The 20,442-nt window shown below is 41.5% G+C and overlaps 1 protein-coding gene across 2 annotated transcripts in view; it reads left to right on the top strand.

Annotated features, from left to right (window-relative positions):
* Positions 1-2,793, top strand: part of RB1CC1 (RB1 inducible coiled-coil 1) — a 96,789-nt gene extending 93,996 nt beyond the window's left edge. The window contains exons 23-24 of one of the 2 annotated variants that reach the window (XM_033203622.1): positions 478-548; positions 1,402-2,793. In XM_033203622.1, the coding sequence (XP_033059513.1) occupies positions 478-548; positions 1,402-1,479 (149 nt within the window). In that variant the 3' untranslated portion in view covers positions 1,480-2,793. The remainder of the gene's footprint in view (positions 1-477; positions 549-1,401) is intronic. The other variant, XM_033203623.1, reaches the window with a different exon arrangement.
* Positions 2,794-20,442: the final 17,649 nt, after the last annotated feature.

The raw sequence follows: 20,442 nt of genomic DNA, 5'->3' as shown, positions 1-20,442 counted from the left end.
AGTTGCTGCCTTTGAGAACTTGTATTAAAAATACTGCCCCTCAGAGTGTTTTGCTTTGAACCTATACATTTTAAATACATTTGCTTTGAACCTATACATTTGCTTAAAGAAATGGGAAAGGTTATCTTTTAGTTCTTTCGATAGAGGGCACTATTGAGTTAGTCTAGAATTCCTAGATATTTGTTCATGATTTGTACTTAGATTATTAGTGTTTCCTGAATTGTTATTTCTGTGACTTGACATATCATGTACGTTTAATTAGAGTAACAAGAGCTATGCACACATTACTGGTTGAAAAGTAGCATGAATTTGGTTTTGTAAATTGTTAAGCATTTCAGTGATTTCAGCAGTTTTTAAAGTCTTACCTATTCTTCCACTTGTGAGAGCTTTTTAGTCTGTTTTAATTCTGGCAGTTATGTTTCCATGAATAATTATTATCATACTTTCAAAAAGAAATTAACTGTTTAATTTCCTTAGCTTCAGGTGCATCTAGAAGACCCTGGGTACTTGGAAAAGTAATGGAAAAAGAATACTGTCAAGCCAAAAAGGTAAAAACCACATCGTGTGATACTAAGCCTAGGAACTATAAAGAATATTTTAATACTGCTTTATATAGAAATCATTACCACTGCTGTTCTTGGCCTTTATGCTTATTTGAGTTAGAGTTTGACTTTAATGAGAATGAGTTTGAACTGGCAATTTATAAGTATTCATGTTGTCCTTAGATAGTAGAGATAGATTAACTACAGCCTATCAATATATAATGGAAAACCACTACAAAGTCTGTGTTCTATGACTGTTAGGTTACTAGTGTAACTAATTTGCAGGAAAAAAAAAATCCCTGCATAACTAGTGACGAAAAGGGAATTTTATTTGTAAATACAGTTGATGTTTTATTATTTTCATACTCTACCCCCATTAAAGAAAGGTAGTGTAAAGTATTTGGTGACTTAAAAAATGGACTGATTGTGTAACAATGTCAGTGCTCTAGAATCAGTGAAACCTTCTGAGCATTCTTCTTGACTCACTACAATTTGGGGCCTCGATGTACAAAACATGAATAGAACTTGAACCATATAGTACTGAGGTTTCTTTGATACTTAAAATAATGATGTATGGCTCACTTTGTATTATATTCTTTAGCAGTGGCTACCAACTTTGTCTTTGCTATTCACTCAATATATTCTTTGTTGGTGAGGGGTAGATCTTACATAGTTTGATAAAGACCATCACATCCTTCCAACCCCTCAATACTTAGCAATGAGTAATATGATAGGAGGGTATTTTTTTTGTGTGATATCGTTTATGTATTTTTTTGTTTCTTTTTGTTTTTGTGGGTTGTGTGTGTGTGTGATGTGGTTTAATCATTTTAGTGATTCCATTTTTTTCTTTCCCTCTTAGGCACAAAACAGATTTAAAGTTCCTTTGGGGACAAAGTTTTACAGAGTGAAAGCCGTATCATGGAATAAGAAAGTATAACTTACGGACAAAATTAATACATTCTATGACTTTTTTTTCTGATTTGTCCTGCAGTGCTCATTCATCACTCCAAAAACAGCAGGCCATCTTTTTATGCAAAAGTCAGCGTGACAATATGCTTCATTGGTGTACATCATTTACTTTTTAACTGGCTTCATTTTAGGAATAATTAATTCATCAAAATCTTTGGCTGAATTAAAATGGTTTTTGTTTTTTGTTTTTACCCAGACAACTCTAGAAATGCGGACCAAACTAGTTCATTTTCTCAAAGGGCATACCTTGTGCATTGTGGCTTATGATGAGCCATATTAATTGCCTGTTAAATATACACTAGCTTGAACTTAGATGTTAAATGTTATTATTACCAGCATTTGTCCTTTTGTGAAATCAGTATCAGAATACTTGCACTCTTTAACACATTCTTTATAAAATGTATAAATTCTTCAAAACTATTTAAAGAGGAGTGTTATTGCATGCAGATAATCATTTTGAGTTTGCCTCGGTAGATTACTAAAGCAAATTGTTTCAGTTTTCTTAAATGCCCTTTGATGTTTCAAAAAAAAGGAACTGTAATTTGATTGACTGATTTTAAGATCAGCCATAAATAATCAGCAGTCTTCAAAAGCACTTTCAATGGATTGGTCATCTGGGTTCTAAAGGAAAGAGTCTGTGCTACTAACCATTTTAAATGCAGACTCAAACCTTCCCAACATCTTTATGACTCTAGAATAATCATATTGATGAAATCGTAATTCATGGTTGAGTTTCAGAACAAAAGATATTCATTGCACATTAACCATTTAGAGGTCATTTAAATAACAAAATATTGTATTGTAAAAGAACTGTACAATTTTAAAACAATAAAGATTTGAACCTGTAAATGTGTGTGCCTTTTAAAGAAGGATACATTTTTAATATATTTGAGTGATTGCTGGGAAGTGTGAAAATATTGTTATGTATCATATCAAAAAGAAACATGTTTATTACAAAAATGTTCTTTAACTATATACCATGTAACAGGGTAAACAGTGTTATGTAGAATAGAATTGTGTAAACTAGATCTTTAGAGAAGTTGCCATTGAGCAAAGTTATTTAAATGAGTTAGTTGAGTTGGATGAGAATTGTTTGAGATCTGTTGCTAGAGAACAATAATAAAATAATTCTTTTTCAGAAAATATTTAATTTCTTCATAAAAATAAGTTAAATATTTTTTTAAATATGTGTATCTAATAGTACAAAATGGAATAAACATCGTAGTGTATAGAAAACTGAATTTGACAAGTTAATGAATAAATGAACAAATGATTTCACTTGTTTCTATTTAATCTTTCCATGACATCTTTATGCAAAGACTGTTAAAGTAATAACTTTATATAGAGGGCGATTTTGTGAAGCAGATCTGGTTAGGTCTAAATGAATCTGCCAGCTAGGCCATTTTGACTTAATTGGTACTCTTCAGATTTCATATGTGGTCATTGTACTGTGGAATTTTTGTGACACATATCAAATCAAATCATTATTAATATTGCTGTTGAAGATTGTTGCCTATAGTTTCCTTATATGCTATTTTGTATCTTGTTGTTGTTCACATGTATCTTTATAAAGCACAAAAAATGAAATAATTTTCTTAGTTAAAAAGTTGAAGAGAAATGAAACTTGGAAATCTAAACTCATCAACTGAGTTACTAGCTTTGGGTAAAGGTGCTATACCCTAATCTTTGGCATTAGGGTACCTCACTTCCAGTTCTAGATCTAACGTTAACTTTAGGTGAGTTCCATAAACTCTGAACCTCAGTTTTCTCATGTCTAAAATGGGATAATAATAGGACCTGCCTCAGAGGGATATTTTGCAGATTAAGAATTATAAGTGTAAAGGGCTTTGAACAATTTCAGGCATATGCTAAGCACTCAACGTGTGTTAGCTATTATAAAGATTTCTTTATGTAATACAATCAAACCTGTAAGGTACTATTCAGACTTGCATGGAAATGTAGCTCCTTTTATTACATAAGTGAAGATTTAAATCACATTTTACACATAAACTTTAAGCACATGAATTACATAGATTGATTTATTTTGGCAAAGGTGAGTGGATATACTAAGAACAGAATGAGCAAAAATCATATGAACGGTCATTTTTACTGACTTCTTAAAATTGTCAAGATACAAACACATGCACATTCTTTCCAAAAAAATAATACACCCCAAGATCCCTGTCCTGTTTCCCAAATTTTGCCACCTAGAGGCAATTACTTTTGCTTGTAGACATTTGTATATGGAGTGCCAAATTACATGGCTATGCTGATATTTTGATAAATCCACGTACATTTTTAATTGACTTTCTCATATAAGATTTAGTTCTTTCATAACTTTACTTGCCCACTTCTGTCTTTCCTGTATACTTTATTATGTTCTAGTTTGTGCATTAAGATTTGCATTATGACGACTTAAGGTGATTACTTTTTCTTGTACTGCCCATAGATTTTTCTTTGAAGATTTTTTATTTTCTTTCTTATTCTGCTGTTACCTTGTAGTTATCATAGCTTCAGTATTTTCAGATGCAGATGCTGCTTCATATTTAGTCTATCAAGCCACTTTTCTCAGACCTCCATTGTGAACTGTTCTGCTTCAAACATCTGTTTGCTCTTTAAGCTGACTATTTCATATTCTAGGACTTTCCTTAACATTTTTGTTAGGAAGCTGCATTTCATGGACTCTTCTCTTTCGTACTAGAGGTTTTGATTAAGTGACTTCCTAGGAAAGAATTAGTGAAATAAATTTTCTGAACCTCTGTAAGTAGGCTCATGATTGATAGTTTAACAGTATCATTTTTTTGCGAACATTGTCTTCTGTCGTTTGGGGTATTGCGAAATCTAATACCATTCCATCTGTGTTCTTTTATAGATTATGTTTGATGATAATGTCTTGCAGTTGCCAACCCCCAACCATTCTTGGTACTAGGCAATCAGAGAACCCTTTCAGCCTAGTGATGTATGTCCGTAGCACTAAGGGAGTTGTTTTTTTTTATTTATTTTTGGAAAATGTCTTTTTATATTATCTCCTGCATTCTATTTAATTAATATTTTAGTGTTGTCTGGGAGTTTGCACAATGTGTCTTTTAAGCCATGTCATTGAATTTTGTGTTGACAACTATGGCTTTAACTTACAAGATTGCTGATCACCTTTTCATGAATCCTATGCATCTGTTTTGTTTTGTTTTTTTAAACTCTGAAGATACAAATTAGTGTTTTTCTAATTTTCTTCTCTCTGTTGTCTTCCATGCTCTTTTTTTCTCATTTAGTCTTTATGTCATGTTGGAAGTGTTTCTCGAATGTCTTATGATCCTGGCTTGTCTCCTCATATTCAAGAGTAGGGCATTAAACTGCTGAACTTCTGTATCCAGAAAATAAGGAAGAATTATAGACTTATAATTTTAAACCTTTTTGAAATCCTAGAAATCATCTTAGAGTCCTTTTTGTTTCATTTTTTTATATTGAGATGAAATTCACATAAAGTTAGTAATTTGAAAATGAACAGTATCAATACTTAATTTTTTATGGCTAAATAATATTCCATTATAAATATATATATATCCCATAATCTGTTTATTCATTCACCTCTTCATGAACATTTAGGTTTTTGGCTTTAGTTACTAGTGCTGCTATGAAAACACGTATGTACATGGGTACCTGTTTTCAATTATTTTGGGTATATCCTAAGAGAATTGTTAGAAAGTATGGTAATACTATGTTTAACTTTCTGAAGAACAGCCAGATTGTTTCAACAGTGGCTGAACCATTTTACACTCTCACCAGCAATGTGTGAGGGCTCCAAGTTTTTCATATGCTTGCTCTCACTTCTTGTTTTTTTTTTTAAAAAAAAGAAAAAATTGTGGCCATTTTAGTGAGTGTTACTTACTTGTGGGTCATTTGTGTGTCTTCATTGGAGAAATATGTATTCAAGCTCTTGGCCTGTTTTTTAGTTTGTCTTGTTTTACTATTGATTTGTAAGAGTTCTTTATATTTTCTGGATACTAAACTCATGATTTAGAAGTATTTTATTAGTGTCACAACTTAAGAATCCGTTGCCAAATCCAAGGTTATAAAGATTTACTTATATATTTTCTTCTAAGAGTTTTATAGTATTCTCTTTTATATTTAGGTTGTTCCGTTTTGAGTTAATTATCGTGTATGATATGAAGTAGAGATCCAACTTCATTCTCTTGCATGTGGCTATCCAGTAATCTCAGCACCACTTGAAGAGACTATTCTTATAAAGAATGATAGTGTTTTTATTACTGTAGCTTTGTAATAAATTTTGAAATCTGAAAGTATGAATTCAACTTTTTTTTCCCCAAGATTGTTTTGGCTATTAGGGGTTCCATCACCTTCAATATGAATTTTAGGGTTGGTATTTTTCCATTTTGGAAAAAAAGTCATTGGTGTTTTGATAGGGATTGCATTCAGTCTGGCTCATGTTGGGGGAATGTTGCCATCTTAACAATATTAAGTCTACTATCCATGAACACAAAATATTTTTCCACTTGTGTCTAATTTTTTTTCACCAAAATTTGTAGTTTTCAGTGTACAGAACTTTTGCTTCTGTTTGTTTATTCCTAGGTATTTTGTTCTTTTTGGTGCTGCTATGAATGAAATGTTTTCTTAATTTCCTTGTATTATTCATTGCTTGGGTAAAGAAACATAACTGATTTTTGTGTGTTGATCTTGTACTCTGAAACTTTGCTGAATTTATTAGCTGTACCATTTATGTGTATATGTGTTGTGTATTCTTTTTTTTTTTTTTTTTTTTGGAGACGGAGTCTCGCTCTGTCACCCAGGCTGGAGTGCAGTGGCCGGATCTCAGCTCACTGCAAGCTCTGCCTCCCGGGTTTACACCATTCTCCTGCCTCGACCTCCTGAGTAGCTGGGACTACAGGTGCCCGCCACCTCGCCCGGCTAGTTTTTTTTTTTTTTTTTTTGTATTTTTTAGTAGAGATGGGGTTTCACCGTGTTAGCCAGGATGGTCTCCATCTCCTGACGTCGTGATCCGCCCGTCTCAGCATCCCAAAGTGCTGGGATTAGAGGCTTGAGCCACCGCGCCCGGCCTGTGTTGTGTATTCTTTGGGATATTCAGATTGTCTACAAATTCAGATAGTTGTACATCTTCCTTTCCAGTTTGGATACCTTTTATTTCTTTTTCTTGCCTTATTTCTCTGGCTAGAATTTCAATACTGTGTCAAGCAGATATGGTGAAAATATGCATCCTTATCTTGTTCCTGATTTTACAGAAAAAGCTTTTAGTCTTTCACCATAACAGTATGATGATAGCTTGGGTTTTTCACGTATGATCTTTTAGTTGAAGATGTTTTCTTCTGAGTTTGTTGAGTGTTGTTGTTGTCATTGTTTTCTATCATGAAAAAAGTGTTGAATTTTGTCAAATGCTTTTCCTGCCTAAATTGAGATGATTATATGGAACTTTTTCTTTATTCTATTAGTGTAATATGTCAATTGATTTTTGTATGTTGACTCATCCTTGCATTCTGCAAATAGATCCCACTTGGTCATTATATTATCCTTTTGATATGCTGCTGAACTCAATTTGCTAGTATTTTGTACAGGACTTTTGCATCAGATGCTTTAAGTGAAGGGACCAATTCTCTGAGGGTCCTAATCTCCTGTTTTCTGTGACATTACTACTGGCCTAACAGGCTCAGAGACTTTAGTGATTTGGCCACTGTTGCAGAATTATAATCTCATCTAGGAGTCAAATTGATCACTTCTGACTTCTAACAGTGATTTTCCAATTAGGGGGAAATATTTCAGTGTGTACCTTAATTTCTTCTAGTGGTTAAAATAGTTTAATCACTGAATGTCGTTACTTTAATGCATGGGTCCAAGAAAACAAAAAGGGACTAAAGAATACATTTGCTCAAAGTTAATACTGCAGCATTTGCCTCAGATGCCCTGAGGTTGACTCATACAATAGATTAGTTATTTCCTGTTTGTTCAAAGTTGGAGGCCTTGAGGCCCTTTTCATTTTTAAATATCTTTATATGTGTTCAGCAAAGTATAGTTTCCTTAAAAACTTTGGGTTTCCTATAAAACTGACTGGAGTTCTCTAAAAGTTAAGTCGTAATTCACACAGACCTCTCTGGAAGGCTAGTGTACTATGGGAAAACAAGATTCCTAGGAGCACCTTTTGTCTACATAAGAAGGTCTATTAGGTTTATGACTTAAACCTGAAGTCATAGCAAAGGGCATAACAGCCACAGGCTTGATTCTATCCTTACCCTGCAACTCTGTCTTTTGAGAATTTTCAACTTGCTGCAGAGACTGGATCCAACCCAGCAGAACAGAATCTTCTGTTTCATCTCTGTCTTCCCATGCGTTACTATACAGAGCCAAAATAAGCCAATTGATGCTTTGAACATTTCCTGGAAACCACCTTAGCCAGAATCACAACTTCATTGTTTTGCCAGTTGTTTTGCCACCACAAGACACAAGTTCCTGTCTTTCCAGCTTTCAGTAGCAGTTTCTTTACTTTTCAAGCCTCTGCTAGTACAATTTGTTCACTCTTATAGCCTTTGTGAGGCAGTGTCATGTGTTCTAAGTTTTTATTAGGGCAGCAGTCTCACTGTTGGTGCTAATTTCTTTATCACGTATATGTTGTGTAACTGTTCATTCCTACACTTGCTGGCTTAAAATAACCATTTGCGCATGTGACTGCAATCATGTCTGAAAGGGATGCCTTGGTTCCTTCTGAACCTCTATCAAAATGCCTGGGGTTTCTTAAACAGTGGCAGCAAAAGAAGCTTGGAAGTCATGTCACTTGGTCAAAGTAAGTCACAGAGCCAACCCAGAGTCAAAGTATAAGAGTAGCTGCAAGGAAATTGTGATCTTTTTAAAATCACATTTCTTTTTAAGTTAGGTCTAAAATAGCTATTGCCCTTTAAGATGTAGATAAAAATTTATAGGTATACTTGGAGTTTGTTTGTTTTTAGCATATGATTTAATGATGCCTAAAGGCAACCAAATTTGGTAATGTTTACTTTAAAATCTAATTTTCATAGATTTATCAGTTTTACTTAGTAAAAACTGGAAAGCTGGGAAAACATTAATATGTTGACTAATTGATAGCTCTTAGGTTAGTTACTAATTGATAGCTCTTAGGCCATAAGCTGTCTTTGGCCATTTTTTAAAAATGCTTTGTATAGTTTATCATCTTTATGGGTAAGATGGAAGTTATTTCAAACAATTCTTAACATAGTGGTAATGAGACTGAACAGTCAGCTGTTAGCTATTTGGGTTTACATATTTCTTAGGTGTCTCAGACTTGGAAACCAGTTAGAGCTCCACCTGTTTGTTTCATTACCACCTTAAAATGAAGCTTAATAGCAATACCAATTCTAATGTTAGTAGAAACAAGTAGCAAGCCTCAAGATAACAAAATGCAAGATTAGTCCTCCATGTACTCTTCTAATCAAAGCAGTAATATAACGTAGATGTCCTGTAAGAATACACATAGGACTGCCTCTTCACCCAGTATCTATGTCCCATTGAAATACTGTGCCAGTGAACTATTTTAACGATGTCACCCTTTGGCCTTCTAGAGACAGGAATCCCTCTAACTGTACTTAACCATCACTAAAGTTTTAAATGTTGTTGACAATTTAAGAATTTGCAACACTAGGCTTTCAAGAGCTATTTTTACAACTGTTATGTTTTGCTTTGGAATGAACTCTCCAGTTTTGTGGGACCTAATAGCAAAGATGCTTTTGACAATCTAGTTCCAAATCAGTGATGTAATACCCTTTTCTTAGACTGCTCTGGAAATACCATCAATTAATTCCTCTAATAGTTGTAGTATTAGTGAGGAGTTAATATAGGTGTCATTTGTTATCTCTTTGGAATTCTATCAGTGGGGTCCTTAACCAGCCCAGGCTTCTAACATGAATTGCCTAGTTTCTTAAAGAATGAGTTCTTAAACATCTCCAAAAGTATGAAGCTTATCTTCACAAGCATACACTATAACTGCATTCTTTCAGCAATTTCTGGCCTCGTCATTTCTTAAAAGTTTATCTCTACATTCTACCTGATTGAGAAGTACGACTCCTGGAGTCGTCAACATGTCACCTTTAAAGTAGGCTCTCCGTAGTGAAAGAGATCAAATGAAATCCACAGGCAGACAGCCCAGGCGGCGCCTTGAACCTAGTTAGAAGTTGACCCTACTGGCAGACAGCCCGGGTGGCGCCTTGAGCCTAGTTAAAAGTTGACGCCGGACCTAACCGATAATGTTATCTATAGATTTCAGATGTTGTATAGACAAGCAATGTGAAAGTCCCTGTCTTGTTCTTTTTCTGTTCTAATTACTAGTGCTTGCCATATATCTCTCAACTTCCTGAGCCCAGTATAAACATATCCCACCATATGTCTCCCCTCCATATATCCCTCAACTTCCTGGGCTCATCCCACCATATGTCTCCCCACCATATATCTTTCAATTCAAAGACTACCATATATCTCAACTTTAGAAAGACACCACCTGGAAAATCCCCGATAAGAACACAGCCGTTTGTGAGAGCGCGGGAACCAATTAAAAAAACTGCTAAATGTATAAACTTAAAATGTTAACCAATTGTAATGCTGTAACCTAGAGAATTCCCTCGTTCCTCTGCAACTTTACAAGTCCTGTGTACATTAGGCTATAAAAGGCAAGCGCACGCATTGTTCAGGGCCCTCCTGTATGTTGTGGAACGGAGGGACCAAGTTCGAACTTGCATTAAAGATCCTTGCCGCTTGGCTTTGACTCTGGACTCTGGTGGTCTTTTTCGGGGAACAAACGGTCTGGGCATAACATCTGGGGGCTCGTCCGGGATTCCCCAAGCCCACCAGACCCCTGGTCAACGGATCTACTAGGATCGATCTGCTAATAGGTGAGCCGGCTCGTCTGTGTTTGCCCGTCTTCGTCTTTGTCTGTCTGTGTCTGTCTGAACCTGCGGCTCTCTTAAGTCCGCCTGAGGCTGTTAGCCTGTCTGAATTCGCGGCTCTTTAAGTCCGCCTGAGGCTGTTAGCCTGTCTGAATTCGCGGCTCTCTAAGTCCGCCTGAATCTGTGACTCGCGAGATCTGAAGCTGGCATACGTCCTGGCGGACGCGCTATAGGACAGCCAGCGGAGACCGGTGGGAGACGTCCCCCGGCTCTCATCTGGTTCTTGTTTGCACTTGTTTTGACCCAGATTTCTGGCACGCGCCTGCGACTGACGTAAACTTGTTGTTGATATTCCAGCAACTCACTTTTCCCTTGCAGGACCTGTTCCAGCAATTCACTTTTCCCTTGCAGGACCTGTTGCAGACGCCACTCCGGGCGCTATTGTTCAAGATGGGTAATACCCAGCGCACTCCCCTATCTCTCCTTACAAGTAATTTCAAGGATGTTAGGGCAAGGGCCCATGATCTTGGTATGGACATCAGGAAGGGAAAGCTAATTACTCTGTGCCGCTCCGAGTGGCCCGCCCTTAACGTAGGGTGGCCACCCGAAGGGACGTTCTGTCTCCCTGTCATCACTAGGGTAAAGTCCAAGGTTTTCCAGCCTGGGCATGCTAATCACCCGGATCATATCCCATATATCCTCATATGGCAGGATATAGCTGGGAACCCGCCCCCTTGGCTGTCCCCTTTCCAATTAACCTCTGAACCCTGTAAGGCACTGGTTGCTCGACCGCTAAAATCCAAGCAACCGACTGCCCCCCCCATCCTGTTCTACCAGATAGCGAGGACCTTCTGTCCACAGAACCCCCTCCATACCCCTCCGGTCCCCGGGTCCCAGCCCCCCGGGAGGAACCGCAGGAGGGAGCAGGTGAACGGGAAGCGGTCGGCATGCCTGTACCCGCTGAAAGTGAAAGCAACTCCGAAGGGCCGGCTGGGCGAACGCGAGGGCGTACCTTGTGGGCTCTCCCTCCCCAGCCACCTGACTCCACAGTGGCGTTACCCCTTCGGGAAATAGGGCCCCCAGACGACACGGGAAGTCCTAGGCTCCAGTACTGGCCATTCTCCACCAGTGATCTATATAATTGGAAGACCCAGAGTGCTCGGTTTTCAGACAACCCCAAAGATTTAATGGCTTTACTGGATAGTATTATGTTTACCCACCAGCCCACTTGGGATGATTGTCAGCAGCTCCTCCGAATCTTGTTCACAACGGAGGAGCGAGAGAGAATACAGGTAGAAGGTAGAAAGCTGGTCCCGGGGGACGACGGTCAACCGACTGCCAACCCCGACCTTATAAATGCGACTTTTCCTCTGTCCAGACCGGCGTGGGACTACAACACGGCAGAAGGTAGGGGACGGCTACACCTTTATCGCCAGACTCTAATGGCAGGTCTCCGGGCGGCTGCTCGCAAGCCCACCAATTTGGCTAAAGTATACTCTGTTCTGCAGGGAAAGACAGAAAGCCCGGCTAGCTACTTAGAAAGATTAATGGAGGCTTTTAGGCAATACACCCCTATGGACCCAGAGGCTCCTGAAAGCCAAGCAGCCATTGTGATGTCTTTTGTAAATCAGGCAACCCCAGATATTAGAAAGAAACTCCAGAAATTAGAGGACTTAGAGGGAAAACAGCTTCAGGACCTCCTTCAGATAGCCCAGCGGGTTTACAATAATAGAGATACTCCAGAGGAAAAAATGACCAAGGTCCTGGCAGCGGTTGTACAAAAAGAGCATCTACAGCCAGAGAACACCCAACCTAAGCGGTCCCCCAGATATAACAACCTGAGCAAAGACCAATGTGGCTACTGTAAACAAGCTGGCCACTGGGCAAGAGACTGTCCCAAAAAGAAACAGCAAGGACGGGGACCCCCTAGGTCTACACCCGTACTAGTCACTCAAAATGAGGACTAGGGAAGACGGGGTTCGGTCCCCCACCCCGAACCCAGGGTAACCTTGCAAGTGGAGGGGTCCCCAGTTCAGTTCTTGGTTGATACGGGAGCACAACACTCAGTCCTAGTTAAAACTGAGGGAAAATTATCCTCCAAGTCCTCGTGGGTACAAGGGGCCACAGGAATTAAAAAGTACCCCTGGACGACACAAAGAACAGTAAATCTCGGAGCCAAGAATGTAACCCACTCCTTCCTGGTTATCCCTGAGAGCCCCTGTCCTCTACTAGGGAGAGACCTGCTAACTAAAATGGGAGCACAGATCCAGTTCCTCCCTGAGGGGCCCATCATGACCGATTCCCAAAATCAGCCCGTGCCCGTCCTGACCATAACCTTAGAAGATGAATACCGGCTCCACCAGGAGCAGGCGGCCCCTGACCAGGACATAGCAACCTGGCTTCAACAATTTCCAGGAGCCTGGGCAGAAACGGGAGGTTTAGGACTAGCAAAGCACCGTCCTGCCTTGTTTGTGGAACTCAAGCCTGGGGCAGACCCCGTTCAGGTGCGTCAATACCAAATGCCCTTAGAGGCCAAAGAAGGAATCACGCCCCACATCCGTCGGCTCCTCGACCAAGGGGTCCTTCGGCCCTGTCACTCACCCTGGAACACTCCCTTGTTGCCGGTACGGAAACCTAATAGCGGGGAGTATAGACCTGTACAGGACTTAAGAGAAGTCAATAAGAGAGTTATGGACATACATCCAACTGTGCCTAACCCGTATACCCTCCTGAGTACTCTAAACCCCAAACACCAATGGTACACTGTTTTAGATTTGAAGGATGCCTTCTTCAGTTTGCCTTTAGCCCCTCAGAGCCAAAAGCTTTTCGCCTTCGAGTGGACTGACCCTGAAAGGGGCGTAAGTGGCCAACTGACATGGACCAGACTGCCTCAGGGATTCAAAAACTCTCCTACCCTGTTCGATGAGGCTCTCCATGAAGACCTGGGTGAGTACCGACGCAAACACCCTGAAATAACCTTATTACAGTGTGTTGATGACCTCCTGATCGCTGCCGAGACCCGAGAAGCTTGCCTCCAAGGGACCAAAAGTCTCTTACAAGCTCTAGGGAGTCTAGGCTATCGGGCCTCGGCAAAGAAAGCTCAAATCTGTAAACCAGAAGTAACATATCTGGGGTACCTGCTAAAAGGAGGGCAGCGCTGGTTAACAGACGCCCGGAAACAGACTGTTCTGCAGATCCCCAGGCCACAATCCACCCGACAAGTAAGGGAATTCCTGGGGTCGGCAGGATTTTGTAGACTATGGATACCTGGGTTTGCAGAGCTGGCTAAGCCCTTATATCAGGCGACGCAGGGACAGCAGCCATTTAATTGGACAGAAGAAGCCGAGTCGGCTTTCCAACAGATTAAAACCGCCCTACTCTCTGCGCCTGCACTGGGACTGCCTGACGTCACTAAGCCCTTCCACTTATACGTGGACGAGAGTAAGGGCATCGCCAAGGCGGTGTTAACTCAGAACTTAGGCCCCTGGCAGAGGCCAGTCGCCTACCTGTCAAAGAAGTTAGACCCAGTGGCTGCTGGGTGGCCCCCTTGCCTCCGAGTGATCACAGCCACGGCCCTGATGGTACAAGATGCTGATAAACTCGTCTTGGGACAAGAATTACGGGTCGTACCCCACATGCCATCGAAGGTGTACTCAAACAGCCGCCTAACCGATGGATAAGCAACGCCCGGCTCACCCACTACCAGGGACTACTATTAAATCCCCTAGAATAATTTTCCTGCCCCCAATGACCTTAAAGCCTGCCTCGCTGCTGCCCAAACCGGACCTGGACGCGCCGCTCCATAATTGCACCGAGATATTAGCCCAGGTGCACGGAGTTCGAGAGGACCTGCAGGACCGCCCACTTCCTGACGCCGACCTCGTTTGGTTCACCGATGGGAGTAGCTTCATACACCAAGGCCAGAGGTATGCTGGAGCAGCGGTGACTTCAGAGACTGAGGTAATCTGGGCGGAACCCCTGCCCCCGGGGACATCGGCCCAGAGGGCCGAACTGATAGCGCTCACCCAAGCTCTTACCTTAGGGGCAGGGAGGAAACTGACAGTATACACAGATAGCCGGTACGCTTTCGCTACGGCACACATACATGGGGCCATTTACAGGGAGCGAGGGTTGCTAACGGCTGAAGGAAAGATAAAAAATAAGCAAGAGATCCTAGCCCTGCTAACAGCCCTATGGAAACCAGAAAAATTGGCTATTGTACATTGCCCAGGGCACCAGAAGCCAACCACTCCAACTGCTCAAGGCAACTTTCTGGCAGATCAAACTGCAAGGAGTGTGGCAAAGGCTCCCAGTCAACTCCTTGCACTCCAGCTCCCTGATCCGGGCCCCCAAGACCTGCCGTATTACCCTGATTATTCAGAACAAGATCTCCAGTGGATCGACAAACTTCCCCTGAAACAGATCCAGAATGGGTGGTGGACTGATACTAAAGACCACATTATCCTACCAGAAAATTGAGGACAGCAAGTGTTAGAACACATCCACGATCCACCCATCTGGGTGCCCGGCGGATGATGGACCTGATTAGACGCTCCAAGCTCAAGATCAGACGCATAGCGGAAACGGCCAGCAGCATCGTGATGAGTTGCAAAGTCTGCCAGCTTAGCAACGCCTATCCCCAATCCCAGGCTGCTGCGGGAACAAGGCTCAGGGGAACCAGGCCCGGTATCTACTGGGAAGTAGATTTCACTGAGGTAAAGCCAGGAAAATACGGATATCAGTACTTACTTGTCTTTGTAGATACCTTTTCAGGGTGGACTGAAGCATTTCCAACCAAAAGAGAAACCGCTCAGGTTGTAGCGAAGAAAATTCTGGAAGATATCCTTCCCAGGTATGGCTTTCCCATCCAGATAGGGTCAGATAATGGACCGGCCTTCGTTGCTAAGGTGAGTCAAGATTTGGCTTCCATTCTTGGGGCTAATCGGAAATTACATTGCGCTTACAGGCCCCAGAGTTCAGGACAGGTAGAAGGGATGAATCGGATCTTAAAGGAGACCTTAACTAAATTAACTATGGAGACTGGCGCTAATTGGGTGGTCCTTCTCCCCTACGCTCTGTTCCGGGCCCATAATACCCCCTACAGACTGGGCCTTACCCCTTATGAGATCATGTATGGCAGACCCCCACCCCTAGTTCCCAGCCTAAAAGATGATCTGCTCAAATCTGAAACCGAAAATGTATCTGAACTCTTGTTTTCCCTACAAGCCTTGCAGAAAATTCATCAGGAAATCTGGCCTAAGCTGCAGGAATTGTATGAAACCGGACCTCCACCGACACCCCACCCGTACCAGCCGGGAGACTGGGTCCTGGTCAAGCGACACCGGCAAGAAACCTTAGAACCCCGGTGGAAGGGACCGCTTCAAGTACTCCTAACCACACCCACTGCCCTAAAGGTAGAAGGCATCGCGTCGTGGATCCACTACACCCACGTCAAGCCGGTGGACCCAGCCTCCGACCTTCTCGGACCCGTCACGATAGCGACTGAAGCACCGACCACGTGGACTGTGGACAAAGCTAAGAACAACCCCTTTAAACTCACCCTGCGCCGGCAACATAGCTCACTACAAACATGCAGCTAGGTAGTCTAACCCTAATGTTAGTCGCCCTAGTGGCCGTGGGGGCTAACACAAAACCAGTTTCTAATCCCTTTGTTTGGAGATTCTGGCTTTATGAAAACCGAACCCACCCTGGGCAACCTCATAAGCCCAGGAAATTATTGGCCAGTGCTGATTGTCCCTCCTCAGGGTGCAGTGCCCCAATTTTGCTGAATTTTACTGGTTTTCAGATAGCCAAACCAGTGGCACCAATGATATGCTTTGAGTTTGATCAGACTAAGCACAATTGTAAACACTATTGGTGGCACCAAAACGCAGCTGCCCCTACAATTACTGTAAATGCACTCAGTCAGAGGGTGGAACAAGCAATCCGGGTGGAATTTTTACCAGCAGGGTAGAGGCGGTATCTATACTTGGATAGTTAAGGACCCTTGGGACCCCCGCTGGACCACGCCTCAACATGGGGCTGTATACTATTCCTCTTCCTCCACATGGCCTAGTAGTCACCTCTATCTGTGGCGTGGCCTAGTTCAAGTACTGCCCCTGGTCCATGGGGATATCCAGCGACAGGAAGACAGACTAACACAAGAATTACGCCCTTTCTCCTGGCTGGAAGTATTACAAGAAGGATTAGAGCTTGCCAACCTTACGGGACTTCACAGCTTGTCTGGCTGCTTTCTGTGTGCCACCCTAGGGCATCCACCACTAACCGCTGTCCCTCTGCCCTGGGAATCCTCCACCCAAACTAGGGACTTTCAGAATCTCACGGACACCCCCATTCTTAGTGTGCCACTGTACCAAAACCCTAGTCAGGAAAAGTTTCCCTACTGTTTTTCAGGCACTAACTCCAGCCTCTGTAGCATCACTGTGACGCCCCCTAGTGCCTCCCTAAGAGCCCCGCCGGGCATATTCTTTTGGTGCAATGGAACATTATCTAAGAATCTACCTAGTCCCTCTGTTGCCAACCTACTGTGTCTTCCTGTCACATTAGTTCCCGATTAACTCTACTAACTGCCGGCGAGTTCCTGGGGTACACCGGTAACTGGACTAGTACTGCCATTCACCCAATCCCTAAACTGAGACCTACACGAGCAATATTTCTCCCCCTCATTGTGGGAATCTCCCTCACGTCATCCCTCATTGCGGCCGGACTGACAGGGGGAGCCCTAGGTCACACCCTCATAGAAAGCGACAAATTGTACCAACAATTTGCCGTGGCTATGGAGGAATCAGCTGAGTCCCTTGCCTCCCTTCAGCGACAGCTCACATCCTGGCTCAGGTGACCTTACAGAACCGGAGGGCCCTAGACTACTCACTGCTGAAAAAGGTGGTACATGTATGTTCCTGAAAGAGGACTGTTGCTTCTACGTAAATGAATCAGGGCTTGTAGAGAACAGGGTCCAACAGCTACGCAAGTTAAGCACAGAAATGAGAAAACAGCAGTTTGCCTCAGCTGCAAATCAATGGTGGAATTCTTATATGTTTTCTCTGTTGGCCCCCTTCATTGGACCTCTACTAAGTCTACTATTTCTGTTTACCGTAGGACCTTGTGTTGTTAACAGAATTTTGCGGTTTGTCAGAGAGAGGTTTGACACCATACAGCTCATGGTCCTCAGAGCCCAATACCAACCTGTAGATGCTGAAACAGAATCAGACTTATAAGACCCAAGATTGGCTCTAGAGGTACTTGAGAAAGGGAGGAATGAAAGAGATCAAATGAAATCCACAGGCAGACAGCCCGGGCGGCACCTTGAGCCTAGTTAGAAGTTGACCCTACTGGCAGACAGCCCGGGTGGCGCCTTGAGCCTAGTTAAAAGTTGACGCCGGACCTAACCGATAATGTTATCTATAGATTTCAGATGTTGTATAGACAAGCAATGTGAAAGTCCCTGTCTTGTTCTTTTTCTGTTCTAATTACTAGTGCTTGCCATATATCTCTCAACTTCCTGAGCCCAGTATAAACATATCCCACCATATGTCTCCCCTCCATATATCCCTCAACTTCCTGGGCTCATCCCACCATATGTCTCCCCACCATATATCTTTCAATTCAAAGACTACCATATATCTCAACTTTAGAAAGACACCACCTGGAAAATCCCCGATAAGAACACAGCCGTTTGTGAGAGCACGGGAACCAATTAAAAAAACTGCAAAATGTATAAACTTAAAATGTTAACCAATTGTAATGCTGTAACCTAGAGAATTCCCTCGTTCCTCTGCAACTTTACAAGTCCTGTGTACATTAGGCTATAAAAGGCAAGCGCACGCATTGTTCAGGGCCCTCCTGTATGTTGTGGAACGGAGGGACCAAGTTCGAACTTGCATTAAAGATCCTTGCCGCTTGGCTTTGACTCTGGACTCTGGTGGTCTTTTTCGGGGAACAAACGGTCTGGGCATAACAGTAGTACAGTAAAAATCTGTGCCTTTTCCTTTCTGTTTTCATGCCACCATATGCTTAATTAGATCTTTTCTAAAAGTAATGCATTTTTTATTAATATTCCCCCAGTTTAGCCTATAGCCATCAAAGAATACAGGGAAGCAAGAGTGAGCGACTTACTCTTTAAACATTAACAATGGCCGTCTCACACTGGAAATCTTACCAGAGGGCTCTTCCTTTTAACAATTAGCACTAAAGGCAATTGTGCATATTTAAAATATTTTGAAGTGCCTTACAAATAATAGTATTTTATTAAATAACTTCATAAGTAAGAGCATTTAAAAATGCTACTCCATAAGAGAATTCTCTCACCTCTCTGGCCCTGATACTCCCATGTGAAGCAGGAGTATGACAGAGGTCACTGCCTAACTCTGAAACCTGTTATTTCCCAGATGACCTCCACATTAACTAGCGATGACCATGAGCAATTGTGCGCTCCTAAGGCATCAGAGAGGCTTTTCAAACAATCAAATGTTAATTTTATTAAACAGCCATTTACTGTTAAAGAGTATTCTCATTTGAGGTAGTTGAAATCTCACATCATGGACTAGCAACAATCCCTAGTTCAGAGGATCGGGAGGTGAGTAGAGGCTTGTGAATATAACTGGAATGTCAAGATGTTTCTCCACATTTAGAGCACACAATCTCTTTGCTTGAAAGATAGAAATCTCTTTCCTTTTATGTGTGTTTTCTTCAAACTTTTGTGAAATTGAAAAATTTTATAATTTGCTACTAGTTTTTCCATGTTGTATACATGCAGGGCATGTCTTGTGGGGTATGATACTGGTATAAATCAAAAAGATGTAGTTGCCAAGAAAAATATGCTAATAAATGGATTCTTTCTTTTTGTTGGAAAGCAGAATTATCAAAATGTTGACTGGAAAGCTGGAAATGGGAGCAAGAGTTAGTAGACAGGGGCCCTAATGGCCCAGCTGTGGTAGCCTAATGTGGGTGGACGTGCCTTCTCAGTGTAGCTCACACATGTCTTCCTTCCCCCAGCACCCTTCTCTAGGTCCCTCTCTCATCCCTGTTGGGTTCATGCTGTCTTTTTCAATTTTTCAGGTGTTAGCTTTTTTGAGACTGTAATTATATTCTAGTTATATCTCTGAGACTACAGCCGAGTCCACATTATCTTGGTTGGACTGCCCATTGTTTTAAAATCCTAGCCACACATCCACAGACTCTTAGACTGTTTCTTTAGATAATTGTTGATATTTTTTTAAAAACTTGTCTAATGTTATTCAGGCCGTAGGGGGTGCTTGATTCTGTTTGTGTGTTCTCTTTAGCATTTGTTTATTAAACCATCCTGGAATTGGAAATAGCCCAAATTGTTAACATAAATGTGGAAAATTCCAACTTTTGACATACTGAAATACCTGTCCAATGCCTCAATACAATATTATTTCTAATTATTTTAATTCAGGGCACATCACTAGAAGTTTATGATTAGAATGAGGTTCAGAAAAATCTTCATTAAATAACGCCTCACATCAAAATGATCTTTGTACTCACATTAACAGTGAAATTATTTTGATTAGAAGGGCCAAAGCAAAATGCCTACAATTGCAAAATGGAAAGTGACTAGAATATCAATTCACTGGAGTTATTTTGTATGATATTTTCTCGCAAGCCTTTTTAAAATATTTTTTTCTTTTTTGGCATGGGGTCTCACTGTGTCGCCCAGGCTGGAGTGTACTGGGCACAATCACTACAGCTCCAACCTCCCAGGCCCAATTCTCCCACCTTAGCCACCCGAGTAGCTGTAACTACAGGTGTTTGTCACTACGCCCAACTAATTTACTTTTTATACTACAGATAGGGTGTTGCTATGTTACCCAGGTTGGACTTGAACTCCCAGGCTAAAGCAATTCTCCCACCTCCGCCTCCCAAAGTGCTGGGATTACAGGCGTGAGCCACTGTGTCTACCTTTCTCACAAGCTCTTTTCAAACCTTTTCAAGAGATCATATATTCAAGATTACTGTAATAGTAAGTTGGATGTTACTGGTGGTTGCCTTGACTC

The sequence above is a fragment of the Trachypithecus francoisi genome, unplaced genomic scaffold (genome assembly GCF_009764315.1).
Source record: "Trachypithecus francoisi isolate TF-2019V2 unplaced genomic scaffold, Tfra_2.0 Lachesis_group7, whole genome shotgun sequence".
Classification (NCBI taxonomy): Eukaryota; Metazoa; Chordata; class Mammalia; order Primates; family Cercopithecidae; genus Trachypithecus; species Trachypithecus francoisi.
The sequence above is the reverse complement of the archived record's forward strand: the minus strand, read 5'-3'. Positions and strand labels throughout refer to the sequence as shown.